This window comes from Apis laboriosa, unplaced genomic scaffold (genome assembly GCF_014066325.1).
Source record: "Apis laboriosa isolate Shangri-la unplaced genomic scaffold, ASM1406632v1 scaffold79_cov154, whole genome shotgun sequence".
Classification (NCBI taxonomy): domain Eukaryota; kingdom Metazoa; phylum Arthropoda; class Insecta; order Hymenoptera; family Apidae; genus Apis; species Apis laboriosa.
The window spans coordinates 329,400-341,901 of NW_025224475.1; the positions used below are offsets into that span (position 1 = coordinate 329,400).

General features: G+C 43.8%; 1 protein-coding gene across 6 annotated transcripts in view; it reads left to right on the forward strand.

Annotated features, from left to right (window-relative positions):
• The first annotated feature begins 3,178 nt into the window (after positions 1-3,178).
• Positions 3,179-12,502, forward strand: part of LOC122719513 (potassium voltage-gated channel protein Shal) — a 99,231-nt gene continuing 89,907 nt past the window's right edge. For 3 of the 6 annotated variants that reach the window (XM_043945407.1, XM_043945408.1, XM_043945409.1), the window contains exon 1: positions 3,188-4,419. In XM_043945407.1, coding sequence (XP_043801342.1) covers positions 3,305-4,419 — 1,115 coding nt within the window. In that variant the 5' untranslated portion in view covers positions 3,188-3,304. Of the gene's footprint in view, positions 4,420-12,502 lie in introns of all 6 variants that reach the window. The other 3 variants (XM_043945411.1, XM_043945412.1, XM_043945410.1) reach the window with 2 other exon arrangements.

Genomic DNA, 12,502 nt, shown 5'->3' on the forward strand with positions numbered 1-12,502 from the left:
TTGAGGTTGCCCGGGCAACGGGGAAGCGGTTCGCGTCGGGACACCGTCGTGCGTCGCCACCGCCGCCGCGACGTAAAAATCAATTTGGACCTTGGCTAGGTGACCGTTCGCTCGGCGCTGCGTCGCGGCTGCTCCGGTGGCTCGAGGCTCGAGGCTCGAGAGCACCACGCTTCCCTTCCGGAGCTGCCGGTTACCTCGCCACCGAGCGAGCGAGGGAACGAACGAACGAACGAACGAACGAACGAACGAACGAGTGAGCGAGCTAGCTAGCTAGCTAGCTAGCTGGATAGCTAGCTAGGCGACCGACCGACCAGTCGACCGACTAACCGACCGACCGACCGACCGACCGACCGCCTGACCGATACCGCACCGCGAGCAGCAGCTCAGTCGCGAGTCGTCAACCGAGCGGGTACGCCAGACGGTAGAGAACGCGTCTGCCAGGCGAGCGTGTCCGCTGACGCGCATCCTTCCATTCGTCGCACGCGGCCGACCAGCCGCACACACGCACACACACGCACACGCACACACACACGCATACACATATACACGTATACACACACATTCTCTCTCTCCCTCTCTTTTCGATACTTTTCGATACGTTTTCACAACGTATTCACAACGGAGGACAATGATCCACGAGGAGGAGGAGGAGGAGGTTCCGTGCCACGCTGACGAGCATCGGTGAAGTCATCGGTTGCCAACGCTTTTTTCCCTTCCTCCCTCGGATCGTGCGAAAACCGTGGTGGACCGATTGAATTTAATAAGTGCGCAGATGGACGCGAGATGAAACGACGCGAGGGGACGACGCGTACCACAACAAGGGAGTTGGAGCAACTCTGCTGCGTGGAACGCTTGTAAACACGCAGAGGAGAGAGAGAGAGAAGGTTCTCGGGGCCGGGTTGTTCCGGTCGAACGAGGAGGGTCGCGGGAGCGCCGGCTTCCTGATCTTCCTCCCTTCATTCGTAAATCGTTCCCCAGAGGTGAGGTCGATCGGAGTGTATCGCGAAGAGGATCAAAGATTCGGGGGAGAAGCGAGCAGTTTGTGAATTTTCGGAAGGATTAGTGTTAGGCTGCGGGACGAGTCGAGAAGACTCTCTCCGAGCTTTCCCGGTTTTTTCTCGGATGGTCGATCGAGTCGAGTCGTGGGACACGAGGTTTTGCGAAAAGATGGACGGATTGATCCGTCCGGTGGCGAAGTAAAATGACGGCTGGCCGAATGGTAATGTACGAACGTTGAAACGAAAGGCTGTGCTCTCTACGTACGGAGTTGTGGTGTCACGAGGAAGGAGTCCACGGTGTGACGCATGCGACGTGCCGTCTATCGCGAGAGCTGTGCGTCGTGGAAAACATCTGCGCGACCGGTGAAGCTTTTAACTCGTGTGCCTCCCCGCTCCCTGACGCGTTTACGTCGACGAACGGAATCAGCGTGGTCCTTGCGTGCTGTGTGATCCGCGACAGGCCTCGAGCGAGTAAAAAAAGCTTGCGCGTGCCAAGAACGATACAGGCTGAATCAGCACCACGGCCACTCACTGCTCGTCGAACGTTTCGCGGACGATGCTCGCGAGCCACGTCGAACAGGAAACCGCGAAAATATATTTCGACCTCTCGTTCCCTCGACGTTGAAGGCGTCCTCGTGTCGAACGTTCGTCGTTGGAAAAATTTCTCCTCTTAATCCTCTTCAATCTCGAAGGCGCTACGAAAGCGAAACTCTCTCGAGAGAGAAATCGTGGAGGAAGGACGAAAGTAGTAACATCAGCAGCAGCACCATCACCATCACCAGCTTCGTTCCTCTTCCGGGAGAAGAAGAAAGAAGAAAACAACGATGACCCGGATCGACAGGGATTGATCAAGAGAGGATACGACGATTTATCTTAGGAAAGATAATTGGATCGATCGCGCGCGACCAGAAGGTGTCGCGAAAAATAATCGTGAATAAATCGAAATATAATTCGCCGCGTGGTTCGAAACATGAAAATGTCGCCGAATACGTGGCTGTGCCTCGATACCCGGTGTTGCGAGTGAATGGAACCGGAAAGGATCGGTCTCTTTCCATTATATTCCGCGTGCTCGACGATGTAGCAGGATCGTGTCTCGACGTAATTCTCTAGGATACATTGAATACATTGGTTTCCTGCTGGTTGTTCGACCCGACACACAAGGTGCAACACTGGATAGAACAAGAAGAGGGGACCAAGTACAGGTGGAGGATCTTGAATCTCGATCGTGTTCGATCGCGGGAGGGGAGGGAAGGAGGAAACAGAGAGACGATACTGGGAAAACGGTATCGATGATGGTGAGGGGCAAGTTGCCAGAAGACGATTGGTTGTCGTGGTGCTCGCGACTCTGCGTTGCTGCTAGTGGTAGGGGCTGTTGCTGTTGCTAATATCGCGAGTCGAGTGGCAATAAGTAAACAATAAATAGGAAAAAAGCGGAGGAATGCCGTGGTACGATGACGGAGTTGGTGGCCGTGCACGATCTTAGGATCGCGGTGTCATTGCCGACGTCGTCGTGGCCGTCGTCGGCGTCGTGGTCGTCGTGGTCGACGCGTAGCTGGTGGGAACGCTGCCGGTGTTGCACCACGACCAGCTAATACAGACGGACAGATCGTTCGAATGGCGACAGGTCTCGAGCACGAGCGGAGACGAGATTGTCGAGGACATTTTTAACGATCGAACGATCCGTGGAACGAAATCAGCATCGTGGGCTTTTACCTATTTACCTCTGCCTCCGCTCGGGAACGAGCCGGCACACTTTTCTCCTCCGGGGAGGGGGGGAGGGGAGGTGGGATTCCTCCAGGAGTTCGCTCGAATTTTAGCCGGATTACTCGCGATTCAGAGGCGTCGGGTAAACGCGGAGCTCGCGTGGGAGACGCGAAGAACGGAATCGAGAACAAAAGGAGAGGGAGACGATCGAGTGAATGCGATCGAAATCCAGCGAAAGGAGGATCGCGACATCGATACGAAAGTGACATCGGAGAACGAAGTGACCTCGTATGTTGGCCGCGAAAGGAAGAAACGCGACAAAATTGAGATTAGAGATTAATTGTTGGATTGGAACGACGATGATGATAGGTGAACTGGAAGATTGAAGAGGGAACATTGAGAGAGAAGTAATCGGAGTGAAGTAATAATAATAATAATAATAATAATAATAATAATAATAATAATAATAATAATAATAGTAGTAATAATAGTAATAATAATAATAATAATAATAATAATAGTAAGAGAAAATAGAGGAGGGAAAAGGAGGGAGGAAAGGTGGAAAAACTTAGGAAAGGAAGGAAACTATTCCACCTTCGAGCATGGCCTCGGTGGCAGCATGGCTGCCGTTCGCTCGTGCGGCGGCGATTGGTTGGGTGCCGATCGCCACACATCCACTGCCACCGCCGCCGATCCCCAAGGATCGTCGCAAGGCCGACGACGAGAAATTATTGATAAACGTGAGCGGCCGTCGCTTCGAGACATGGCGGAACACCCTCGAGAAGTATCCGGACACTCTTCTCGGTTCGAACGAGCGCGAGTTCTTTTACGACGAGGAGAGCAAAGAGTACTTCTTCGACCGTGATCCAGACATATTCCGCCACATATTGAACTATTACAGAACCGGAAAGCTTCATTATCCGAAGCACGAATGCCTGACGAGCTACGACGAGGAGTTGGCGTTCTTCGGTATATTGCCGGACGTGATCGGCGATTGCTGTTACGAGGATTATCGGGACAGGAAACGCGAGAACGCGGAGCGTTTGATGGACGACAAGCTGAGCGAGAACGGGGATCAAACTCTTCAGCAGTTGCCGGACATCAGGCAAAAGATGTGGAGGGCATTCCAGAATCCGCACATCTCGACGGCGGCTTTGGTATTTTATTATGTAACAGGATTCTTCATCGCCGTGAGCGTGCTGGCGAACGTGGTCGAGACCGTGCCGTGCGGTAATCGTCCGGGACGCGCCGGTACGCTTTCATGCGGCGAGCGTTACAAGATCGTATTCTTCTGCCTGGACACCGCGTGCGTAATGATATTCACCGCGGAATATCTGTTGAGGCTGTTCGCGGCCCCGAGCCGGTGTAAGTTCGCGCGATCCGTCATGTCTATCATAGACGTGGTCGCAATCCTCCCGTACTACATCGGCCTCGGCATCACCGACAACGACGACGTATCCGGTGCTTTCGTTACGTTGCGCGTCTTCCGTGTGTTCCGGATCTTCAAGTTCTCGAGGCACTCGCAAGGGCTCAGGATCCTCGGTTACACGTTGAAATCGTGCGCCTCGGAGCTCGGTTTCCTCGTCTTCTCCCTCGCAATGGCGATCATCATATTCGCAACCGTGATGTTCTACGCGGAGAAGAACGTCGATGGAACGAACTTCACCTCGATACCTGCCGCGTTCTGGTACACGATCGTCACGATGACCACATTAGGGTGAGTTCGTTCATTCCATTTTCTTCCCAATTCTTTCCTCGTAATTTTTCACCGCGTATCAATTTATTCGCCGCGTATCTTGTGTCTGCTATGGTTAAAATTTTCGCCTCACGTGACTGGTGGAAAATTCTTTCTTCGTGACGTATTCGTATTAAGATCGAGTTTAGATATCGTGTTCCTCTCGTTCTCTTTTACGTTTCGAAACAGCTCGCCTCTGTTTTTATTTATTTTTCTCCTTTCTTTCCTTTCCTTTCCTTTTCTTTTCTCTTATATAAAAAGGCATAACGATTTTCTTCCTTATTATCGAATTTCAACATTATTGGAAATACAAAAGGTGTATCTCGAGATGGCCGAGGCGCGTAACTCGTAGCTTCTAGATGTGTGTCGAATGAAACGGAAGTAACGGGTGCATCTGTGAAAGTAATTGGCTCCGTGTAAACCGCCCCAAGCTGGAACAAGCAGCAGTCTCCAGTAGTGATATTTTTAAACAGAGGTCGTTGTCGACCTTTTTACCTCGAAGGGCCTCGCTGCTTTCTCTAAATATCCGCAGCGAAGTAGAAGCACCAACCCCCTCCCCCGAAAAGCCTCCCTCGACAATTTCTTCTGCATCACTCGTGTCTTCCTCCACTCCTATTCCCCCCGTTTCCCTCCCTTCTTTTTTTATCAATTAAAGTGACCGATCCTTTCCACCCTTTTCTCAAACAAGAAGAGACCGCGAAATCGACGAGAGAGGCGTCCCCTCCCCTCTCTCTCTCTCTCTCTGTTTGCCTTTAATTTCTCAAAAATGCAAGCTTCCAAGGGGGAAGCAAGTTCGAGATTCCAAGTATCGCGGATTAAATCCCCCTTCAAATTTTCTTCAATCTTCTCCACGGAGGATAAATACGTTTCTTAATACGTCTTAATTAGGATTTCTCTTAAAAGAAAGAAATAACGCAATGAATTTTGCGGGAAATATTTATAACAAAGGGGTAAGATAAGATAAGATTAACGTATAATATAAGAACATTTTAAATAATTCTCTTATTAACCCCGTTTTCAATTATTCGAAATTATTTCTTAATTTCCTTTTTTAATCTTAATTGACATCGTTCGGGAAAAAATCTATACTGTTTCGAAAATATTAATTATTCCCGGATGGATAAAATTCTATTCGTCGAATTTTATTGTCTCTTAGTAGAGGTATTTGGATTAATAAGAGTGGTAGCGATGGTGGTATGCAGGAGCAATGGAAAAATTCGATCTGGAAAAAGATCTCGCTTCCCTCTCTCTTCCTCTCTCTTTCTCTCTCTGTCTTCCTCTATTTTCTGCTCTCGAAGCGAAATCCGTGTCAAATGGTATTTTCATTTCGTTTTCGGACGCGGACAGCTGACAGTCAGCGTAATCTTAGTTACGCAGCCGGTGGTCCGGTGAGTTGTTAGGTGGTCGTTGAATGTCGTCGAATGCGCCGCGTTGAACACGCGTGAAACACCTCTCTGAACCGTGGCCCCATCCTCCACGACTTTGATCCATCGTGATCCAATCTGAAATTTAGTAGACGCGAAAAAGGATCGATGAATGCGCTCTTTTGCAACTCTCTCCCTCTTCTCCCTCTCTCTCTCTCTCTCTCTTTCTCTCTTTCTGTCTCTCTTTCTCTGTCTGTCCGTGGAACAGGGATCACTCGAGGGCAACGGCTATTCAGCCGCTTTAAAAGAGTTAACACAGGCGTTCCCTCTGATCGCGCGATGATGACGATCAGCACGTGCGAGTTCTTGATAATGATTTTTAAATTTTCAAGAAAAAACGAAACAAGATTTTTGGATTTTTAATCGCGTGAAATCGTGAATTTATCTCGGTGAAATTGAAAGGAAGGCCGCTTTAAAAGAGTTAACACAGGCGTTCCCTCTGATCGCGCGATGATGACGATCAGCACGTGCTTTTTTCAAGAAGATTTTCTTTGGCAATATTTTGGATTTTCAATCGCGTGAAATCGTGAATTGATCTCGGTGAAATTGAAAGGAAAGGCTCGATTGATTAACCGATTTTTCCGATGGTGTGAACGCATGGGGATCGAATAAGCTTCGTTAAAGAATAATTATTATTTTACTCGAACGTTCGTACGTATGAACGTACGCGATTTTCCCGATGAAATTATAATAGGGCGGCGTTTTCCTCGTTAATTATCTCGATTTAAATCACTCCCTCCCTCTGTCTTTTTTCTCCCGCGTGCTCCTCCCTCCATTTCCCCCTCAATTCGTATTTTCATTTGCGGCCTTTGATTTATAATTTTAATCGCGCTCCGTTAAATATATTCGCACGTTCAAAATATAACGCCTTTACCGATACGAGATTGATCAAACCACGGGGACGTGGATTCCTTCCTTTCCTTTCCAACTTGCGTTCGTACGAGACAGCTTTCGCGTCGTAAAACATTTTCGTTTGTATATTTTTATTACCTCGAATTAAAAAATCACGTTCTCTTGCGCGCGATTTTTTTTTCACAGGCAAAATATTCGACCGAACGTCGGGATATTTCGAATATAGGATGTATCGAACGGTGTAAGCTCTTATCCCCGATTCCTTTTTCTCGATTCGTGTGAAGGTATTCGCTGCTCGCTTTCGAGTTCGAAAAAAAGCTGCATCGCCGTTTGTTACACTCCGTTTACCCTTTCCACGTATTTTTCGATAAAACAGGGAAAGAGCGAGCGTATACGCCGTTGATAAAAATTATTGGGGCATCGTGAGAGGAGGGGAAAAAAAATATATGTATATATACAATGGCACTATTGTTAAATATTTTAAATAAATTAAACCCCGTCTTGGGACGAGGACGTCACTACAGGAAAATGTAGGAGCGACGAAATGAAACGTGGTATTATTATTGAAAGTTGTTTTAATCACGTTGCAATTGAATAAAGAAAAAAAAAAAAAATCGGGCTTAAATTTATGAATTTAAATTTTCGATTCGAACATTTGAATTCAATTATTCGAGTTAACGTTTGATGAATGAAAAATATAAATTCGAGTGAAAGGTTAAATGGAAAAATAAGCGTTGAAAATTGGTATGCATACCGTGACGAGGCGGGAAAATTCGCTCGTGAGGAAATATCGCCAATTTTTTTTTTTTTTTTCTTTTTTTTTTTCTACGTCAGCAGCAATCGTCTTTCAGCTCGCGTGTCCAGGCTAGTCCAGGTCGGTTCCTTCAAACTTTAACGAGAACGATCAACAGGTGTTCTCGAGGATTTCTCTAGCTTAGGTCTTGTAACGCTCACTTTTTAAATCTATCCGAAGGATAGAGAAACATACATCGTTGCATCGAAATTCCTATCACGGCATCTATCGAACTTTTACCTCGCATCAACGTGATATACACGTGTTTCGACGATTGCCCTGATCCTTGATCCGATTAGAAAGCGTTTAGGAAAATTTTCAATTCTTGCGATACGATTTTCTTTGGCTGAGGTGAATTAAAAAAAAAAAGAAAAAGAGAAAAAAATCGCTACATAAAAATATCGAGCTACGGTTTCCATAAATTTCCATCCATCCGATATATTATAATTTACGTCCTCCGTGGAATGTAGTTTTGCCCTTTGCGATTTCACGCGATTCATCCTTTCAGCTTTGACTTTTCAAGCTTGCTTTCAGAACAGAATCAGGGATCGATGTCCGAGTTCCATTACGCCGGTATGTTAATTAAGTTATATCATGCCATGGGCAAACGTTACACGTTTGTTCAGAAAGATCCTTCTTTTTCAAGGGATATATTTTCATAATTTAGATAGAATCTATTTTTTTTTTTTGATATATATATATATATATATATATATATATTGCACTTTGAATAATTATTTCTATTCTTTTTATCCTCCCGCAGTAACCGCGAAACGAACGAGAGCTTTTCTATTTTTTTTTTTTTTTGCAAAATCTCGTTTTCGCGTGTCCCATTTTTTCGAATCGAAATCGGTAATAGGATGTATCAGAAAGGAAATAAAAAGAAACGAGAGCCGTGGAAACGGGAGCATTCTTTCTCGTCAATAATTCCTCTCCTCTCGAGTCAAGTCATCTCGATCATTGTTCCCCCTTTTTTTCAAAAGTTCTCTTCGGCTCTCTTGGCCTCCTATTTTCGCGCTATCGCGAAACCACAGGGTGGAAGAAAATATGCGCGAAACTGTGCGAGCTACACGGTCAAATTACTCGTGTAACTGAACATTGCGGATGGTGCATTGTCGCGCACCATGCGTCGCGTACAATGCATGCGGTTCGCGTCATGCAAACTAGCGCAGGTTGCCTCGTTAAAAAAAAAAAAAATGTACATTGCATAGTTGAAAACGTGGCGGAGGAAAGGGCGAGGTTGCGACGAGAATTAGCACAAGAATCTTTTCTCTACGGAAAATGTAACACGAGCGCGGCATGAAATCGGGGAATGAAATTATCGGTTGTAAAACAACAGCACACGTTTGGCGTGCAACGTCGTTTAACACGAAACCAGGATACGATACGCCGAATTCCGTGAAACAGATCGGTTCACGATGCGTTCCACGAGTAAATCCATTTCGAGAATCCGCTTCGAAACAACTATCGAATTTCTCAACATTTTCGCGATTATTTCGAAATAATACTTTACGAAATAATACTTTACGAATAAATGGACAGGATAAGAAGGAGAACGTTTATATATTTCTTCTTGGACAGGAGGGGGAAACGGGAATCTCTGTCTAAAGAATTATACCCAGAGAAGGTTTTTTTTTTTTTATAAATAATTTTTCTCAACCAACTTTTTTCTTTTTTTTCTCAGCCAACATTGAATTCCGCCCGTTTTGTCGCGAAACGACGATTCGATTCGTTTCACGGACAGGTTAGCTTTTATCCGGGGGAGGAGGGAGGGGGAAATGTTTTCCCGCAGTTGGCATTTTTATCGGTCGCGAGCGTGGATAAAGGAAGTTGTTTCGGGAAAGTTCACGCGACGAGGTATTAAAAGATTTGCGGGACAATCAACTCTTTGCCTCGTAAAAGGAAAAAAAAGAAAAAAAAGGAAAAAAAGGTACGGTTGGCTTCGAAGCTTTCCTGCCCATTTTCCGCGGATGGATATATCTAAGCGGAGGCGTACAAGTTTCAACCGTACGGTTTCGAAACTGTGCTCGATTTTTAGATCCCCATTGATTGATTCAATCATGGATTCGTCTATCGGCCGATCTTTCCACCCGTCCGATCGTAACCGATCCCTATCTTCCTCCCCCGCCCCCCTCGTGGATTCTCTCTCTTTAAATCGGTCGGTTTTTTTTTTTTTTTTATTGTTGAACGTAAACGCGTGTATCGAATGTTGAGAATTAACAGGGATAGTCTGATACGAGGTAAATCCTTTTAAAATAACGCGAAAAGGGGGAGGAGGGAAAGCACGCTCTCGTCGTTTCTTGTTATCGATGCATTTCTGTCTCGATGCCAGTTATAGGATATTCGGATGGTACGTTGGAGGTGTTCACGTTTCGAATATCGATATGATTTTTTAATCGAATTTACGCTCGGATAGAACACGTATTTTTTTGGTTTTCGACGGAAAATTCGGTCGCTCTTGTAAAAATTTGTAAAGTTCAATTCTTCGATTGATTTCGAGAGCGGGAACATTTTGAATCTGCGGATCATAATGTTGAATGGAAAGGATTGCATATATGTTTTTTGAAAGATTGTCGCAATTATTTGTATACAGATCCGGAGAAATTGTGGAAGATAGACGAAACGAAATGATAGGAAAGGGAAAAAATAGATCGATAAAAATTTATTGGGAATAGGAAGATTTTGTACATTTTTTTATTTTCGTGTGATGAATCTGGATGTAAAAATTGCCTATCGCGTTAAATTTCGAAGATAAATGTATAAAAAAAATATTCTACGGAAAATAAAATTTTTTCCCAATATTTCTATCGATACGGTGCACCGATACGGTAATATTAAAATTGATTTATCACCGTAGAATTTTTTTATTAAGATGTATCAAAATTATTTCCCATTTTCGCGTATGAACAAAAATAACTTTATTTCGGAAACTATTTTTTCTTGAATCTATTCAAAGAACAGATAAATACCTGATATCCTTCTCTTCACTTTGAATGTACCTTCTTGTCACCAATGAGATGGAAAAAAAAAAAAATCTTCAAACTGGTATGTATCCATAAGAAAAGATATTCTATGATAAATCAAATTCGATTTTTCAGAGGGATAGTATTACACGTTACAATTCTTTTACTGTGAGAGATGTTCACGGAACAAAATAGGATATGACAGAGCAAGAGGCGAAAAGTGCAAGGCGAATGTCGTTTCGGCAAGAAAATCCTGGGATGGCGACTAAGTCGATGCCAGTCTACGTTGGATTTTCACAGTGGATTTTCCAGCTACGAATCGAATATTCATCTCCACTCTCTCTCTCGCTGGGATCATAGAATACATAGGTATATCGGGTTAAAAAAGTTCTGGGCTGGTAGATATGAAATCCGGTCATCGTCGAATTCTATTTCGATCAGGATCAGGCCAGGATCGGAAAAATAATTGATTGAAAAAAATAATTTTTGACGGGGATAGAATTATGGGCGAATTTTCCGCGAATAAACTATTTTTCAAGAGTGTGCTCGACGCACTCGATATTCGATAAAATTCGATAAACTTCATACTCTCCTGATTATTTATTATCACGCCCAAAGATCGGTTTGAGAATAAAAAGAAAAAATTGTTATCGTCGAATTCATATCCTTTTGTGATTAATCGATGCAACGACAATTTTTCCAACCCCCTCTCGATAATTGAATTGAAGACCTGAGAGGATAAGAAGGCGAAAAGGAAAATGAGGAGATAAGAGGACAGGAAAAAGAGGAATAACGAAAGCGAGTCGGCAAACACTTCTCCGAGTTCGATTGGCGCAACGCCAAAATAACCTTCCGTATACACGGAACACATTTCGCCTCAGGTGTGGTCTCATAAAACCGAATCCGATCTCTTTTCCAATGCGTTGGACACGCATATTGTGTGCGATTAAGTCGAATTAACGCGTGGAAAATGATCGCGTTTTCACGCCCCTATTTCCGTCAAGGATATTCGCCGTTCGTGTTTATTGCGTATTCTTTTTTGAAGGTTCGGAGGGATATTGCTAGGGTAATAAAAGCCGGTGTGGTAAAGTCGCGATAAAAATTTGTATTTTACGCGCGAGAGCTTTGGGAGTTAATTCGAGTTGAACATTGGATGAATAGATCGTATAAATTCTTCTCATTAAATCGTATGGATATAACACTTTTTGTACGTGTATTTTCCTTGAATTATTTTAGCGAACGTATAATTATTATGATGTAATTATTACAGTTAATTGTAGTAATCAAGAATTACAAAGGAAATGAAATTAGGAGAAATATAGTGGAGGGATAAGGTTGACAAGTAGTATTGCTTCAATGGTGAAGTTATTAAGGTTCTCGCCTTTGGTTAATTATGACTCGGGTTCGATTCCCAAAAAGGGGCGAAAGATTTTTCTTCGAATATTTTCTCATTTTCCGATTAGTAATAGGCATATCATTAGTATATATTGTTAAATAGAAGATTGGGATAATTTTCTCTTTCCCTCTTTTCGAAGAAAAAATTCGCTTTGTAATTGTTTTATCGGTTCCCCCTTATCAATTATAAATGAGATTGTTAAATATTCGGTTCGATGGAGTTTCTTCTCTCATCTTGTAAAGCGAATGAATAATGAACAAGAAAGTAAATGCGATTTCTCTCTACAATAGAGTTTTAGTAGTTTTTCTACGAGTAAGAAAATTTATTATTACAATTCCTATCATAATTTTAAGGAAAATTAAGTAAAGTTTTTTATAACAAAAGGAAAGAGTAATCTATAGAAAGTTCTAAAAGAGAAAATTTATGAATAACAATAAGAGAGAGATTTTGAAAAATTCTAGAAAAAAAATTGTACATTCTCTATATAGATTGATACATCGGCTTTAAATTAAACTGAAGGCCGAAAAAGGCCGAGAGTAGCAGTATTCAATTAACTAACAGTAAGCCGAAACAGGAGCAATCTTAATGATCCCTTCGAGTATAGGGAGCCTGTTTGCTTGTCCCTTCTTCCCCATAA